This window comes from Carlito syrichta, unplaced genomic scaffold (genome assembly GCF_000164805.1).
Source record: "Carlito syrichta isolate Samal-C Ts95f unplaced genomic scaffold, Tarsius_syrichta-2.0.1 Scaffold305681, whole genome shotgun sequence".
NCBI lineage: Eukaryota > Metazoa > Chordata > Mammalia > Primates > Tarsiidae > Carlito > Carlito syrichta.
Window position 1 is genome coordinate 829,883 of NW_007249777.1, and position 19,196 is coordinate 849,078.

The 19,196-nt window shown below is 40.5% G+C and overlaps 1 protein-coding gene across 1 annotated transcript in view; it reads right to left on the reverse strand.

Moving 5' to 3' along the window:
* NOX3 (NADPH oxidase 3) overlaps positions 1-19,196 on the reverse strand; it is a 62,424-nt gene that overhangs the window by 14,228 nt on the left and 29,000 nt on the right. Inside the window, exons 10-12 of the mRNA XM_008062248.1 lie at positions 15,790-15,952; positions 5,323-5,469; positions 878-1,002 (exon numbers count right to left, since the gene is read on the reverse strand). Coding sequence (XP_008060439.1) covers positions 878-1,002; positions 5,323-5,469; positions 15,790-15,952 — 435 coding nt within the window. The remainder of the gene's footprint in view (positions 1-877; positions 1,003-5,322; positions 5,470-15,789; positions 15,953-19,196) is intronic.

Sequence of the window (19,196 nt, forward strand, 5' to 3'; positions counted from 1 at the left end):
GGCGACAGAGTGAGACTCCAACTCAAAAAATAAATAAATAAATAATAAATAAATAAAGTCAAAGTCTCACTCTATTGCCCAGACTGGAGTGCAGTGGCGCGCTCATGGACCTGGAACTATAGGCACGCACCACCATGCCCAGTTAATTTTTAAAAAAAATTTATTGTAGAGATGAGGTCTCACCAAATTGCCCAGGTTGGTCTCGAACACATGGGCACAGGCAATCCTCTCACCTTGGCCTCCCAAATGCTGGGATTATAGGTGTGAGCCACCGCATCTGGCCTAGGCCTCTTACGGACATTCATTCACTGAATGCTTCAATTCGTTCACTGAAGACTCCTAGGAGGTAAGCACTATTTTTTTGCAGTCTGCATAAAGGGAGACCGGGTCATTACCAGGATGGATAACCTGTCCAAGGTCAATCCGTGGTAAAGGCAGAGCCAAGATTTATAGCCAGCTCCTGGGTCTTTCCCCACACTCTCAATTCCTGCTTGGTCTTAGAACATATTCTCTCTGCTTTTGCTAGACATGCCAGCCGCAGCATACAGTTACACCTAAGTGAATTCTCCAGCCAGGTGATTAGAGATCAACTGTGCTCACCAAAGCTTTCTTGAAGGCATCTCTAGTTAAAGAAACACTATCTTTAAATTGAGGTTAAGTGTGAAAATTTTCAACATAATCAGTGACTGTCAGAGGTTGTAAGACAGTTAAGCAGAGGTTTGCAGTTCCTGAAATATACCATGACCACCTTTTCGAAAGTAGATGTTTTGTCTCTAAACCAGATGCACAGTACTGCAGATGAACTTTTCAATTCAGTAGCAACTTGTATTTCTCCAGGGAGGCTCCCAGCAAGCAGATGAAAGAGAGCTTGCCTTACCTGGGGTGATTGTAGGCGATCTGCTTGAACTCGTTGTTCCAGTGAGGTCTCCCATAGAAGGTTTTCTGCTTTAAGCCTGTAATCACATCAGTACTTGCATCCCAATGTAGAGCTATATGAACTGCCTAAAGAAAACAACCATGGCATCAGGCGACATCCAGAAAAAAAGAATAGAAGTCTTCTATAAATCAAGGATGAAGTCATTATGCTCATCTGTAGACTTAGTACTTTTTCTTTTTTTTTTTTTATAGCTGGAAATGCCTATCATTATTCGCAGATATCATTGATTTTGCACTTTAGGGCAAGTGGTATATCTCATTTATCTTTGTATCAAGGCTTTATGGGAAAAAAGTGCTTCCTATACATGGTAGGTGAGGAATAATATTAAGTTAGAAAGCACATATATATATATTTTTTTCTTTTCTTTTTTAGCTGGGGTCTTACTCTGTCACCCAGGCTGGAGTGCAGTGGCACACTCATGACTCCCTGCAACCTTAACCTCCTGGGCTTAGGCGATCCTCTTGCTTCAGCCCCAAGAATAGCTAGGTTTACAGGAGCCACTACGCCTGGCTAGTTTTTTGTTTTTTGGTTTTTTTTTGGTATACACAAGGTTGCCTGTATTGCCAAGGCTAGTCTTGAACTCCTGGGCTCAAGCAATTCTCTGACTTTGGCCTCCTAAAGTGCTGGGATTACAGGCATGAGACCCCGCACGCATCCAGCGTGTTTTTCTTTAACAGGAGGAGAATAATACAGTAAATGTAGTTAAGAAAAAGCAAGCACTAAATGACTTTCTTTTTTTTCTGCCAAACTTCTCAAAAATTAATCTCTGCTTGCTATCCTCCCTTACTTTTTTGGGGGGGTTGGGGTATCACTCTGTCGCCCAGACTGGAGTGCAGTGGCCACTCCCGGCCACCGCAGCCTCGCCTGCTGGGCTCCGGTGATCCTTCCGCCTCGGCCTTTCCAGTAACTGGAATTACAGGCATGCACTACCACGCCCAGCTGATTTTTTGATTTATTGTAGAATGAGGTCTCGCCGCCCAAGCGGGTCTTGAACCCGTGGGCTCAGGCAATCCACTAACCTCAGCCTCCCAAAGGCACAGGATTATAGGCTGAGCCACCGAGCCTGGTTTATCCTCGCTTACTTAATATTAGACCCCAGGGATGTGAGAGGGGCACTGCCAGATTAAAGTGTTATGAAATGTCCAGGAAGAAACTGCATCTTATGATCAGATCTGCCCAGTGGACTGAAACGATTTGATGTTTACTATCCGGTCTCAATTACTGGGAGGATGTTGAGTCTGGCGGGCAGGACATAATGGCCAGAGCCTAGCAAGGGGCTTGACTGTAGCTCTGTGCCCAACTTTTTGCCTTCAAATCAAACAAATCCACCTAGGCATCACGTAACTTGTGGTCAATAAGTAGGAGCCCAGGGCATCTTCATCCCTTTTGATCATTTTTTAGGTTGCTGTCATTTGTTTTTGCTTCTGTTGTGTTCTGGCAGCTACTTTGCTTCTGCCTCCTGGGGTTTGTGTCCTCTGTGCTCACTCCTTAGACCAGGCATGTCCAAACCACGGACCATGGGCCTCATGTAGCCCAGGACAGCTAGTAACGCGGCCCCACAAAATCTTTTGACATCATGTACTTTTCAACATTTATTTTCTTGTGTGACCCCATGCATAGTTCTGTTTTTGAAGTTCACAGTTACACCTTATTCATTATATTTTTGGCAGCACATACATTTGTGAGCAGCTGTTTTCAATTATGAAGCACACGAAGAGCAAAATTCGAGCAAACATTTCTGACAAACATTTTGGGAACTCACAAAGTATTTTGACCATTTTCATCAAACGAGGCATGGATAGATTAGTTTTACAAAAACAAGGTCAAATTTCCCACTAGTTTCACATTGTTCTCATTTTTGAAATGTTATTAAAAATATAAAGAAGTCTTATTATGTATATACACTAACTATATTGTATAATTCATGTGGCCCAAGCCAATTCTTCTTTACTTGATGCGGCCCAGGGAAGCCAAAAGGTTACTCAGTGCAGCTCAGAGAAGCCAAAAGATTGAACACTCCTGCCTTAAGCCCACCAACAGCTCTTGAGCTCACCTTTTTTCCTCTTTGGTGCTCAGTTTGCTCTCACCCTCTGACTCTTCCTGATCCTGACCAGTCTGGGTAATAACCCTGCTGGGTACAACTCCTGTCCCAGGTTCCTGCTGCCAGCCTGACTTCCTGGCTGACCCTCTCTCGAGTCTAAGAAAGCAGATGAGGCTAGGGTGGATCAGCTGAAAATAATGGATGTGCCCTAATAGCCCAGGAGACAATGGTAGACTGGATGTCAGAAGTCCAGGCCCAGGAGGTTGCCAGCAGGCAAGTCTAACCCCAGGTGTTGAGACTACTATTGGAAAAGAGTTTGGGAATAGGACTCCAGGCAAAGAGAGGGTGGGAAAAAAAGGCAGAGGGTGGTAAGGGACATGTCAGGGACGGGGGATAGTTTGAGCAGAAACACGGGCATATGAAAGTGATGGGCAAACATGCATTGCTTGGAGGCTCTGGTGTCAGAGGAAAATGATGGGGTGGGTGGGGCTCGAGTTGGGAAGGGCCTTAAAGTGCTTGCTAAGAAGTTTGGGCATTGTCTCATACACAAAAACGACCCACCCTACTTACATTTGTGGTACCGCCAATCACTGATGTTCAAACATTTGGAATTACATTTGTTCCATATTTCTCAGTCCAATGTTCAATTAATCTCCAAATTCTGTTGATTTGCCCTTCATAATACCTCTTCCATCTGTTCCTTCTGTATTTGTCATTTTGCCACTTTGAGGTTGTTGAATTCAGTTGATCAACTGGCTATTTCTAAAACAGCCTCTTGATTCTTTACTGACAGAATGAGCCAATTATTTTTTCCTTAAATGTGGAGATTAGTGATTTCCTGTCTGAAATTAGGGAGTCTAAATAATTTTCAACATGCCATAGCAAAAACTTAAGAAGATATCTATTTTAATGTACTTGTATTTAGAACATAATATCCATCTTATGGAATGTTCCTGGAAGTGGCAGGGATGGGGAGGGACAGGGTTCTGTAGCCACAAAGTCAACTTCAGTACACAGTCATGAGAACCTCAGTCTATGACTTCCAAATGGCAGAGAAGTTCTAGGTGGATACTTGGAATCTATTCGTTTTAGAAGTAGAAGAATAGCATAGTACTAGAAAGCAAAAGACAAAAACTGTGTCTGGACTCTGCCAAATGGACCATCAGTCAAAAATCCCACTTGAATAAGGGAGATGTTTGTTTGGAAAACATAATTAATGCTATATAATTCATTAAGATGTTTCAAGCCTAGTTCCCAAGAAACCTACATTTCAAGTTATCCCAGAGGATTAAATATTTAAGGAGAGCTGCAAATAAGACCATAAAAATTTACTCAGCTACTGAATTTCTAGCAAACTCTTGCTCATTTGCAGAGTCAAATTACAGTGATGTTTTATAGAGCCTGTGTGTGTGTGTATGTGTGTGCACGAGAGAGAGAGGGAGAGAGAGAGAGAGAGAGAGAGAGAGAGAGAGAGAGAGAGAGAGAGACAGCATTCATTTGTAAATTTAGTGATTAATGCAAATCTCCTAGGCTCAAACATATTTTCCTTAAAAGTATATATCAATAACAGCTGGTACGTGCGTGCTGACTAGAATATACATTGTGTAACCTAGTAATCACATCATTGTTAATTCCCACATTTGAAGAGTTAAAAGGGATTAAAATGTAATGACCATCATTCAATATGATTAATATCAAAATATGACTATTGTCAATATTTTGGTATACATTATTTTTGGTAAGCTCTGTCTTAATATTTCATTAATACAATACACTGCAGAACACCTGTAAAAACATCATCTTGATCATAGGTAAATAAGCATACATGCACACAATTTCTAAGAGCACCTTAAGGAAAAAAATTTCTACACAAATCATGTATTCATAATAATTATTTTCTACAGGTGCTCACGTACTTTGTATTACAAAATGTTGAATGTAAACACCTAGGAATCTTTTATGCTTAACTCTGCACAGCTAGAGGCACAGAATTAGAAACAATTAGGAACTCAACAAAATGATACAGTCAATCAGTAACATTTGTTTGATGTCACTCTTAAGAGACAAACACAAATTTGTTTGGGATTTCTAGTCTTTAGATTGTCTTCTGTTGCCCATCCTTTCCTATTCCTCAGCAAGTTAACTGTAGGCTCTTTTATTGTTACAGCTTGAATAGCGCTGGTTAATCCGGTTTTAGTTTATTCTTCTTTCCTTTTTAAGAACATAAAAATAATTCTCTCATGCTACCACATAGCTATAAAGATCATTGAAACTGTCCCTCTTCTCTTTGCTCTGTATTAGATAAGTTAGGTAATATTACTCAATCTTAGAGTCTTATCAATACCTGATTTTCATCCCAGCCAGTGAGAAATATATGATAACTCAGAAAGTGAGTTTTCCCTTGCTCACTCATCCGTGTTTCCAGTAAGAGTAAGAGATCAGCAAACCACTCAAAAGCTGTTGCATCTCGGCAAATCCAGTAGAAATACACCTGTCAGGAGAGAAGTAGAGAGAACTGATCTGTTTCTCTTTTCATAATATGCTGATAATCGCAGACTACTTTATTTCCATTAAATTATTTGAGCCAAATGGGCACTTCTGCATAATAACGTGCTTTGTTTTTTTCTGCCAGCAAACAAATAGTCACATTGTGATTTCTTTTGAAAAAAAAAAATTCACATTGTGTTTGAAAAAGCTCAGAGTGAATTCAGAGAATCGGGAACCTGTGGGCCGTGCCAGTTTCCCTGGATGAGGATCAACTCACCACATTTCTGGCTGTGCTGCTTTGGAACAAGATTAATAATCATAACTAGCTGTGCCTTTCACTGCTCCCCAAGGGGGATAAACCGCTAGAACAACCCCTTCATCTTTACTTATGACCTAAGCTCTGGATTTGAACTCTCTTCTCCAGAGACCCCAAAGGCTTGGGCACTAATCCACTTCGCTAGCCCCAGCCACTGGGGAGTGGAGATTATGGTAATTTCAGAATCAAGTCACACAGGCCAGAAATTTCCTCTCAGTGAGACATATCGGTGTCCAAGAAAGCTGGTGGGTGGTGGCTGTGCGTGTGTGTCAACTGCTATAATGAAATTATGACTAGGAAGAATTAAAAAAAAAACTGTGCTGAGCAAATGGTGTGTGACAAGAAGTAGTTTGGGCTTGCTAAAATAAAGCCTTCATTTTTGTGCTTTGAGTTTCAAATAATTGTATCTAGAAGAAACCACAGGAGGTAAATCTATTAATTCTCTCCATTTTTCTCACACTCTAACCCTTTTCTGCCCATATCCCTCTCCTGTACCTTCTCCCCTGAGAGACATCTCTACAGCTTAACCATGTCTGTGAGGGTCTGGTCTCGATTCCAGGCGCTGTCTACTGCATCCCCTCCTGGAAATACCTCTCCTGGTCAGTGTTCTCTTTCCTCCCTCTCTGCCAGGCAGCTTGCAAGCTCACAGTCTTATAATCAGAGTTATAAATGATAGTTAATTAATAGATCAAATTCATAAGGAAAAAAATCAGAGAATGTATTTCAAGGCTAAACATCTTGTCTGTTCTCTTCAGATTTATGCAGGAATTTATAATATTAACAGTCTGGAAGACTAAAAGCTGGTGAGAATAAGACTTTTTCTCTGAAGAATTAGAGCCTACCTATTTGTTGGACAGCTCCTTTTCAGAAGGTCACTAAGGTATTAATTCCAAGACATATAATCCCTCAGCCCCTAAGCACAATGACCTTCTCAGGAAGAAAGGAGGGTGCCTTCTTTTTTCTGACTCTCATCTCTTCCTGGAGATTACCAAAGTCCTTCCTGGCAGCATGCATGTGACACAGAGCTGAGTCAGAGGTAACCTCGGGTGAACACGCCATGAGTCCCCACGAATAGGGGAGTTGTGCTCATCCATTTATCCACTGATTTAACTAATATGTATTGAACGCCTACGATATGGTATGACTGTTCTATGCTCTGGATCTGTAGAAGTGAACAAGAAAGGCAAAAAATAAAAAATAAAATCCCTGTCTTCATGGAGTTTGCATTTTAGAGAGAGAGGAAAGGTGATAAATAAGTAGGATGCAGAACAAAAAGTGCTATGCAGAAACATAAGGCAGGCTGGGAAGGGTGACAATATCAAGTTGAATGGTCAAGGAAGGTCTCACTGAGAAGGGGACGTTTGAGCAAAGACCTGGGGGAGGTGACAGGGTCAGATGGTCAGGGGAAGAGTTATACAGATGGTGGGAACAAAAAGTGTTGGGACCCTGAGTGGGACCTCTTAAGAAGGAGCCAGGAGGTCAGTGTGGTTGAAGCCCCATGAGGAGAGTGAGGGGGCAGCAGGAGATGACATGAAGGGGAAGGCTGGGGAAGTCTGAATGTTGCAGGGCTTTGTGGCCATTGTTGACTTTGACTCATTGAGGCAGGAAGGCATTGGAGTGTGGCAAGCCGATGAGTTCCACGATCTGAAGCATATGGAAGAGTCCCTCTGGCAGCTGTATTGGGATTAGACAGGGCAGTGTGGGGGAAAAGGAAGGAAGAAAGGGGACAGTGAGGAAGTGCATTTTATATTCTAGGTTGGTGCTGAATACTGCCATCTTCTTTCCTTTCACTTTGTGGAGTGCCCAATCTGAATGATTCCTGGAAAACCTCAGCTCTCACTTTGACTTGCTTTGCTCCAGTAAAAATGGAAAATCTACTGAGCAAATTGAATGCAGGGCTCACCTTTTCACCTCCCGCTCTTTCCTGCCCTTGGTGTGTTGTTTTTATCTTAGAGCATTAAGGGTGGCATTTGACATAGAGCAAACATTATTGATTTATCTTCTATATTTCCCACCCTTTAAGGCATATTTTAAAAATACATTCATTTAAGGCATAACAAACCAGAGTGTATGCTTTAAAAATTTTTTTTTTTCAATTTCAAATCTAGTCCCCATCATCCTTTCTGGAAAACTACCCACACATGAACTTTTATCCTTTCAAAGAGAAACCTTTCCTGTCCTTACTTTCTCTTGGCCTACCTAGCTACGTGTCAGTGTTCTTAGGATTTGCCAAGCCTTTTATACTTTTTGCTTCCTTATAATGGCTTTGTGTGTTTTTCCCTTCGTAATTGACTTATGGGTGACACTGGGCAGCTTTGGTACAAGAGGCTATGGAGGGAAAATGGATAGGTTCAGTAGAAGTGCTTCAGGCAGAAAAAGAAAAAAAGAGACTTTGAACGGAAGAAAACGGTATTTACTTTGACTCTCTTTCATCTTTCTAATGGCAGGGGACGCTCACTGTGAAGAGACATAAGAGTTCCACCTCTGCATTTCACCCAGTAGAAAGGACCTGGTCAATGATGGAGCAAGTATCCCAAACAATAGGCTGCAACTGTGTGATCTTGATTTCCAGCACTCACCCTGGCTTGGTCTCCAAAAATAAAACAACCCGAAAACCAGTTACTTATCTAAAGCGTGGCTTTCAGAATTCTGTAGGCTGATATCAGAGGACAAAAATACTTATGGTTACTTTAAAAGATTTTATTAAACAGAAGGTCATTCTCAGAAAAATAACAAAAGTTCTGAATGTTCATAGTAATAAAGTGTGTGTGTGTGTGTGTGTGTGTGTGTGTGTGTGTGTGTGTGTGTGTGTTTACAGGACTCATCCCACACATTCTTATAGAAATAGTGGATGCCCAGATATTTTAGGAGACCACTCTAGGACTGTGTCATGGGGTTGGGGGTTTCTGTGTTTTGGTGACCTGGCACAGACTTTTGCTGTCACATGGTTCCTAGACATTAACGATGAGATCAAACTTAGCCTCGCCCATGCATGGAGGTCTCGAAACTGAGTGGCACGCTCAATATCAGGGTCTCTGTGAGAACATCCCACTCTCACGTTCCCCGAAGCCTGGGCTTCTGTTTAAGAATTCTTCAGTAGCATACATAGACCAGGTCAACATGGTCTGGGGCTGGTAGGAAACGGACTTGTGCTATATTTTGATGAAGAATTTTAGAAAGTGAATTAAGTAGAACTACCATTCAGTGTTACCACCAGAGCCTGTGGACTCTCTCATTAGAGCTGGATACTTTCAGGCTATTGCCTCTCCAAAGCCTATGCTGGACCATGAATAGATATCCACAGACACATGCATAGGACACTTCCACAAATGTAACCTGAATTTCTTTAGCTACAAAATCAACTTCCAGAGAATGAAACAGGAAAAAAGTTATTTATCCATGTCAGTATTTATGGCCCAGAACCCCTCAAAAGAAGGCCAGCATACATCAGGAGGAGGGTTTAGGAGTTTAGGATGCAGCATAGCATAGTACAGAATTAAACGTTGGGAGACTACGAGTTGGTCCCTGTTCTGGACTTCTGGCTTCACCATGTAGGAGCTGTGTAGCTGGACACAGATTATTTAACTTGAGCCTACATTACTGCATATGTAAAATGGCAATAAACATGAACAACAACTCATGAGATTATTGCGAGGGTGAAAGGCTATGGTTTATTGAAGCATTTAGCACAATGTCTGAAAGACACATTAAGTACTCAGATGTGAGCTGCTATTGTTACTGCCCTCGTTTGTCATTTGGAGGAGCTTACAGAATGAATGCAATATGTTTATAATATAAAGCAGGGGGCATTCATCTTGCTTGGTAAGTATTCCCATTGGTCACTGCTGGTCACTGGGAGGAGGTGAAGCCAAACTTTATCTCTACTGCCAGTCAGAACCAGGATCTCAGCATTGATCATGAAGACATAGTCCATAACAAGGAAGGCCTTTGGTGTGTGCTAAACCCAGATGGAGGCGTTTTACAGGAAGCTAGGGGACTGCCTTGACCTACGCCTCCCACAAGGAGAAGGCTGGTGAGTTACGGTATCCTTTACATTGTGCAAAAGAGAGAACAGTAAGGACAGATGCTTGAAACCAGAAGGGTGACAGAGATTCTGCACAGAGGGAAAACCAGAACTGTCTTCCAGAAATAAAACTCTCTCAGAAAAGATAAAGACGTAACTGATATTCAGAAAATATACTGGCTCTTCAATAAATGGTTACTATTATTGTCCTGTTTTAATTTTGTTGTTGTCAAGGTAATCTTGGATGAATACAATAGCGTACAAGAAGAAATATAAGAAGTAGTTCTTCTTATTGATAAACCTCCCTAATGTGTAAAACTTCTAATTTTCAAGAGGTAAAATTATAAAATTGTTTTTATGGTGCACCCTTGTAAGACTGAGACCATCACTGTTCAACCCTAAGCTTCTTCCTAAAGTCTTTATCCTTAATATTGACTACTTCATGGCTATGTTGCTGCTTTGCCCTGTGGCCAAGAACTGACCTTTTTTGTGTCTTTATTTGTTCTAATAACAATGAATAATTATTGTTGGACAACTGAAACATTCATTAATAGCATAATGGTTCAATAAATTGTGGACTGTCCACACTATGGAATACTCTGAAGGCACCAAATAAAGTGAAACAGATCATTAGGTATTGACACTGAAGGTGCTTGAAGTCATGCTATAATGGAAAACAAAAACAAAACAAATAGCACATGCCACCCCCCATACCCCTACTTCTTATGCACAAATAATACCCCTTGCATCCGTGTACAGGTATGTGTATATCAATGCATAGAAAGGGGATGGAATAAGACACATTCAACTATTTAATGGGGAGCTCCTTGGGGACAAAGTCTGGGAGGTGGTTAGTTTGGGGAGGGAGGTGAATGAAGGGAGATTTTTGAATGTGTGTTTTATTTGAGCCTTTTACAAGGAGACTGTAGTCATGTGTGGCTTGTGTGGTTCATGAACCAAGATATTAAAAATATGTATACTGGTCACCTCCCCACAGGGTGATGGGAAGGTCTGATGGGGTCCTGAAGCTTTCTAAGGTCATCCAGTGAGTTGATGAGAAGCACACATTTCTTTAGGAGAGGGGAGTATGGCCCCTCCTAAAGAGACCAATTGATTACAGCACTCTGGGAGTTAGCAGAGATGAACAATTCCAGGAGTAGCCAGAGCGCCAGTGTGAGGGAAAGTGAAAGTAAATAATTTCTCAAGCTAAACCGATTAAATTAAATGCATTTTTCATTCATTAGGAAAGAGAGCAGGTCCTCCTTTGTTTTATTAACATATTTAAGTAGAGTAAGGGTTTTTGTCTTTCTTGGCCTCTTTCCCTTGTTCCCACTGGCCTATGCTGACTTTTTATTTGAATTATCTGTTTATTATATTAGGTTAAGAACCCAAAGGCCATTTTGCATGGGACACACTATAAATACTCATTATCGCGGTTATATATTATTGAACTGATGAAGGAAGACAATTTATGAAGAAATTAGACTATCTCAGTTTTTCTGCAATCTATTTTATTGTAGTCTGAAGATCACATATGCAGCTAAGAAAATAAGCCAAATCTTCTAGTAGGCAGTTCTCTCAGGTCTGTCTACATGGCTGTGATATTAGGGAAAACCAAAATGTGTAAGCCAATCTATTTATGTCAGCAAACTTCCCCCTCCCTCCCCATTCACACACACCTATTTCATTCATCATTTTGACAGTTTGCACAAGCAAACCATCCTAATTTTTTTTCAAGAACTCTTTTCACAAATTGAGTGTGATGCAGAATTAATCATACCCGTGAGGCAAGCGGTGGAAGACTTTTATCGCTATAGGGCATAGACCCCCCTCAGCATTCGGCTTTCTCCACATTGCATCACAGAGAATTCTCAACCAACCTCACCCCCTCCCTCAGCCCACAGGAACACAAGGTTCTCATCTGCCTTCAACTCAGAGAAGTTTGGCTCGCTCTTCTGTGTCAAAAATACTTCTTCAATGTATTACAACTTTCCTCCATTGTTATCACATTCAAGCCACCAGTACACTTATTGTTATTTTTGCCTTGTTGAATGGCTTCCTCCTGACTTGTCTCCTGTTCTCTCCCCGCCTTCTCTCATGTCTTTAAAACTAAAAGATAGTTAGAAACAAAGGCATTTTACAGAATCAGCTTCAATTAGAAAATGTTACTTTTGACCCTAAGTAAGTGGCAGGTGCTTATTAGTTCTGCTTCTGCATCTCACTTAGAAGTTTTCCAGAATTTTGTGGATAGAGAAGAAGGGAAAGAAGATACAGTTTGCAATGGTAACAAGTGAGAAAACTTCGGTGCAGGTTTTTTGCCATAGACTTGCAACTGGAGGCTTGTATGTACAAATTTATGCCATGTGCTAGCCAGTATTTTACACGTGGAGGAGAAAAGTCCCAACTAATTGTAGTTAACCCTTTAAGCTTAAAATTCCAGCTCTCAACGCCTATGCTGTTTTTCCCCCTTCTGTTGTTACAAAAGAGGACAATCAGAAAACCATAGCCCAGATCAAAAAGTGTGAAGACACGGTTAGATAAATATGTATTGCTTTGTTCTGCTGCACTTAAAAAATTATATAGGTGCAGACAGCATAGTGGAAGGAGTAGTATTTATATCTCAAAAGCATGTAGACAGCCCTGACAAATATTAGTTACATTAGCCTAATGATAGCGGCACACAAACTTACACAAGTTTCCTTTAAAAGAAAGAAACTTCCCAAACTTGTTCTCATGCCTGCAGACCCTAAGGAATTGGATCTTAAGTGTAAGTTTCAGTCTAAACTTTCAATAGCATGAAAACTTCTTTCACGAAAGAGCTTTGAAGTGGAAATCAGAAACACGAGTTCCATGGTCCTGACTCAGTGGCTAACCAGCTGGGTGACTTTGGACAAATCACTTCCACTCACAGGACACACGCAGAAGTTCAAGGTCATGTCTAAAGCTAGGAGATGAGGCCCTTTAAGCTATTTATGATTCTGTGCTTGAGTTTCCTTTCTCCCACATGTCATGACTCCCACCTTTATTTTCAGCTGAGTCTTGCTCAGGATTCCCTCAAATTTTTATGTTATGAAAGCATTGCTCTTTTTAAAATTTCCAACTCTATGGTTTCTGTTTTTTAGAATATAAATCAACAGCCCTGTTTGGTGGTTTTGTGTTGATATTTACCCCTTCCTCTGAAACAGCCTTGGGAAACCCCTCACACAGACCCTAGGAATAACAATGAAATGGTCAGAAAGGAGTCACTATTAAGATTATGTGGTTCTTGTTAAGATGTTGTGGGTTCTTATAAGCATTTCTCCTCTGTGTCCATAGTTAAATAAGTGGAATCTATTTTTTAAAGTATAAAATTACTGAACAGTCTTTTGGTTAGTTAAAAAAATAAGTTAATCTTAGTAATCATAAATTTGTATAGAAAATTACATAGAAATTGTCTATTCTTTCTAACATGTAGACATTTATTCACTCATTGATTTATTCAATATTTATAGAATATATGTGTGTCTGTGTAATATATATATATAATTATGGCGCTATCCAGGGAAGCCGTGTTCAAGGAACTCACTCACATTAGCTGGGGGAAATATTTTGTGACTCTTAATACAGAAATGAAAGATATGTGATATAACAGGAAGACAGCAAAAGAGTAGAGGAGGCTCAGAGAAGGGAGAAGCTATTCTGAATTGGGGGTGAGCCGAGGGATAAATGTTTCATGGCAGTATGAGAAGACACACACACATAATAGGTACTGAAGAAATATTGGTTGAGTGAGTAAGTGAATGAAAGTGAGACACACTCTCCATCACTATCTCTGTATGAAGCACCATATGACCTTTAGTGTAATGGAAACTGTGAAACAAAAAACCACCTCCCTAAGTAGGTATTACCTGGTAGACAGCAAGAGGTAAAGAAGAGTTTAGGGAAGCTGAAAAATCATCACAAACCATAACCAAAAGCTCTTGGGAGGCCCAAATAATCTGACACAGGTGCTGTTTTGTCTGCTTTGTTAAACATCTTGTGGTGTAGAGGAAAGATGAGCTTTGGCACGAAAAAGGATCTAGATTCAAAATCTATTTCTAATACATATATATATATTTTAGCTCTTTGTGCTTTAATTTCCTCTTTGGTAAACTGAGGATATTACTTATTCTGATGATTCAATAAGATGACTCTATTATTCCTATTAGCTTTGTAATCTAGATTCAGTTTTCTCATCTGTAACATGGGAATAAAAATGGTAAGTACCATAAAAGGACAACATGATACAGTGTATGTAAAGTGACGAACTCCACACCTGTTAGATAATCATTGCTTGATACATCTAGGCTATTAGTAGTAGTGGTACTAGTAATCTATTCATATCTTTGGCAGATATAATTAACATTAATATCATTTTATATATGTTATACAGTAATATTTTCACATTATTTGTTTTATTTGGTATTAAAACTCACTGTTGGATATAGATTCTTACTTCTCCATTGTGTGGATCAGAAAACCCAGCTTGGAGAGGTGAACTGAGGCACTGAGGACAATCCTTCAGTGAGGGCAGAATCAGGCAGATTCTCTGATGAAAGCGAAATTCAGATTCTCTGATTTGGAATCCCACAGTCTTCCCACAATATCACACTAGGGCTGTAGGAGGGGGTGTCCGTCATGTCTACCATGTGTTGTTTATGTCAAGGAAAGAACCAGATGGGCCTGAGTTTGAATCCTGCTGCTGCGTTTTACCACCCATGTATTTTCAGGCAAGTCACTCTAATCTCTCTAAGCATCAGGTTCCTTATCTGGAAAACAAACCTTGGATTACTTACTTTACAAGATTGTGGCGAGATTATAAACATCACATGAGAAAATATATGTCAAGCACCTGTCTCTTGGAAACTCATGAAATAACTAATTTTACACTTGTTTTTATTTGGGGAAGCCCCAACTTGAGAGATTTTCCAGTCTGGCATTATCCATGGTGCTTCACAGAACACTGTTCCTTAGTAGGTATTAGGTGAGGAAAGGGTCTGTGGCTAAATAGGCTTGGGAAGGATAGATGGAACAAAATGGAATGAGGCTATTTCCTGCAGAAGTAATTTAATAGGCTAGTAGACAAGGTGAGTCTTCTAAAGTGGAGTGTTGTAGGAACATTCCTCAAGTTGCTGGGGCCACAGAATTCTCTTTAGCGGATCATGTCAGGTGACAAATGTTCCATAGACTACACATCAGGATACGCTGAGTGAGTCAAGGCATCTCCTTTTGATACATGAGGAAACTGCAGTCAAAGGGGTCAACCAGAGAAGAAGTGGCGGGGCCAGGACCAGCGCCAAGCTCACAGGACGTCCTGGCTCCTCCTGCATTCACACCACTTGGGGCTATCAGGGCTCCTTGTTTACAGTTGCTCTAGGGCCTGCTGCTGGTCCTAAGAGGGTCAAAGTATGGGATGGAGTCTCTAGATAGGAAAAGGGAAGAAAAGGAATACTGGTGGCGGCTTATCAGAGAACACACAAGAAATCACAAAAGGGAGATTTGGAGATGGAAGACAGACTAAAAGAGGCAGGCCAAGAAAGCCCAACTGTGGCTTCTTGTGGAGATTCTGGGTCCGTGCGAGGAAGACATTGAATTGCATGCTTGCAACCACAGTATTAAGCTAAAGAGGTTAGGGAGAAACCTGCCTGTTAATGTCACTAACTGCCGTCCAGTCACATAGCCATTTGCAGCCTGTCCATATTTTATTGAGATGAGCAATTACATGTCCTGTAACGGCAATGAAGCAATAAAATTTATGTCTTGTCATCTTTAACAAGATTAGACATAACCCTAGTCATAAATGTAATACTGAGTGGTGAGGTTTTTAAGAACATAAGTATAGTTAAGGATCCTTGAGTTTATCCCTCATAGTTAATTAAAATCCTCCCCAAGAATTGGCAGATGATAGATATAAGGACTTTGAACCTTTTAATCCACGGAAGGGTGAACTAATGATTTTTCCATACCTTGCTCAGCTTCAGCTGGGTCTGTGACTCACAACATTTGTACCATATGGATTTCAGGAGAGCAGCAAAGGGAGTGACTCCGATTCCAGCAGCGATGCACACACTCACTGGATAGTGAAACACATCTGTCAGAGCGGCCCCGAATGGTCCGTCCACTGCCAGCCTGCAAGCACAGGGTGCAGCCCGTTTGACCTTCAGAACACTTTGCTCTTGAGCACAAAACTACCCTGACCCTGGTGATTTTTATGGACGTGTTTGACAATGTGTGCAGAGAGGTTGACTCTGTGCTTGAGAATGCCCTATTTGGAGAACCTGGGTTTTAAGATGAGGATTTTGGGGCTTGCCTCATAGGGAGACAACCAGGTAGTCCTGGCCCAGGTGCCGTTCATGGAAGGACAAAACCTGACCTCTCTTGCTATATAATTCAGGTCCCTTTCTCATGGCATGCTCTCATAGCGTCCCTAGATGCTTATTTTGGCTTCAAGTGTCTTGAAGCATGGTGGAAGAGATCTTCCCTCCCACCCTCCAGCTGTCATCAGAGGCAAAAAAAGAAGTATCAAGATTGTTTTGAAGGTACATCTTTCCTTTTCCTAATGCAATTCTACTGTTTTTATTTGTTTGGTCACACATCTTTGTAAGTTCATATGATTTTATCTAATGGAAGTCATTCATTTATAATAAATATAATTATGAAATAATTTGTCAGTTATGTGGAACTTCTAAAACCCATTATTTTAGATTATGTGAACTCAAAACCTGTGGTAATTAGGCCTCGGGCCGCACGGATGTTTTGACTTTGCTTGGTGAATATTTCTTTATAAGGATAAAACAGAGTCACTGAAGAAAGAAGATGGTCCTTAGCGTGGTCCTACTTGGACTGGCCACTGAATTCTTCTTTGTCTCTCATCACTGGTTCCCCTAACTGACTTTTCTTCCATTTCTTAAAATATACCGTGTCCTTTTCTGCCACGGGGCCTTTGCATGTGATGATCTTTTCACTTGGAATACTCTGCCCCAATTTCTCTTTTGTCCCCTGCCTTGGTTAATAGTTAACCGTACATTAGGGCTTATCCCAATCATTTTTGCCTGGAGAAGCATTCCCAAGTCCTTAGACTAGGTTAAATTCCCTCTTATATAACTCATAGCACTCTCGTCCCCTTCTGTATAGTCCTCATCACAGCTGTAATTTTAGAGTTGTGTGTGTACATGATTTGATTTATGTCTGTCTTGAGCTATAAAGTCTATGTAGGTAGAAGCCACGTCTGTCTTTGCTCATGGTTATAATCCCAGCACTCCCCAACATGGTTGTTCAATAATAATTTGTTGAATACATTGTAAAGGAAATATTTAAAATATTTTAGTCAGCAGAATGTGTTAAATAACCTCAACTATTCCAAAGCACACATTTACATATGAACAAAGATATGCTAATTAAAAGGTTTCTGAGTTATTCACAACCATTCCCTAAGGGTTGTCTGCTGAAGGCACCTGAGGTTGGCCCATTTAGGTTTTCTTGTGTGGTCGTGAAAGTTCAATTGGGTTTATTTTAAAATATTCTATAAACCAGACTTCCTAATAATTCAAATTAACTCTCCTCAAGTTAATCTTAATTAATAAGACTTTATTACATATTGATATATGGAAATAGAAGAATAAAAATAAAAGGCCATTAACCAGAAAGGGTTAGTATCTTAGCTTACTGTAAATCATAAATAATTAAAGAAAATTGAGAGAGAAAGAAAAAGAAAACTGTCCATAGATTAAAATGTCTTATTGTTCATTGTTTTTATAATTAGTTATAAGTGGGATTGGACACTGATTTAAAAAGATATCAATTAAATCCAAAGAAGAATTTTGTCATATAATCCCACAGAAATACATAATACATTTCTACATATTTAGAATTGAGAATCTAAACTCCAAGCTACAGGAGAAAATATTTAGTCCAACTTCCCTGCTAATACAGTAATCCTTCCTTCCATATCCCTGAGAACTGCTCATACTCTGATGTTAAACTGCAGGGCACCTTGTTCTACTCAGGAGCTGTTCCAAGTGTTAGATGATTTTTTTCTTGCCTCTTACTGAAATCTGTCTTCTGACAACTCTTGCCTCTTGCCTTCCTGAAAAATACTGTCCAGGTCTTTCGCCATTTCTGCATCTCAGGCCTTTAAATAGTTGATTGTAGCTGTCGTGACACCCCCATTGTTCATTTGTGGGCCAAATTTCTCCATTTCTCAAAATTTCTCACACTCTGAATTGGCTTTCTTTGCACAAATTGTTGTTTATCAAGTTTACTCAGGGACTGGATTCACTTTACTCTGAGTCCATAGCAATTAAAAGAGAATGGTGCTCTCTTCAATATGGTTACTTTAACTCAAAATTAAAACAATGCTGAACTATAAAATCATCCAAGGAAGGCCAATACAGTTCTATTTCTTCATATGTTGAAGATGTAAACAAACTCTAGGGTTTGGGGGGGCTTTACTGCTAATATATATATGCCTATACATAGATAGAGGCAGGGTGCAAACCCACTGAACCAATGAAGAGAAGCTGCACTGTTTACGGCTCATTTTTATTCAACCAATAAACAGTTATTGGGTGCCTAGGAAGAGCCAGGACCAGCTGTGGGCCTTGGGAGTGTTCAAGTGAGTCTAACAAATAAAGTCCCTTTTCTCATAGAGCTTACATTCTAGTGAGGGAGACAGACAATAAACAAACAAGAGGATATTCAGCATGCCCGGTGGTGATGAGCACTACAGAGAACAATAAAGTCAGGCACCGGCGTTGGAACTATTGAGTGGCTGCTGGGGGTTGTTTCATTTGGGGCAGGAAGGAAAGGCCTCACCAGAGAAGACGTTTGAGCCAAGATCTATAGAAAGAGAGGGAGCTGTCAAACAGAGATGAAGAGAACAACAATGCATGCTCCTGTGAGTGAAAAAAAAGAGGGCTGGAAGAGCTTATCCTGTGAGAGGGCAGAGGGTGGAGCAGATAAGCCAGAGGGCCCCAGGAACCAGATCCCGTCAGGCCTTGCTGCTGATGACGCACTCCATAGACAGAAATCATATAGACTACCAAGAAACAAGCACTGAGTTCTCGTTGGGGTATCGGCTGAAATGTTAGCAGTTTTGCAGAAGGGAAGGATGGTTGATAGATCAGAAAACTGTATATACACAGGGCAGAAGCAAGAGTGAAAAGTATGAAGGTTTCTACCGCGGCAATGCCAAAGGGGGGTAGGGGCAAGGACCAGGAAAGCAGTTAGATGGTGTGTTTGTGTGTATGAGTATGTGGGGGGAGTGTGTATCTGCTTTTATTCCTGATTTTAAGTATTTGCACTATATTCTAAGCCTTAGAATTCCATTGTTACATTGCTCTTTTTATCATAAAAAAGGAAAAGGTCTTAACTG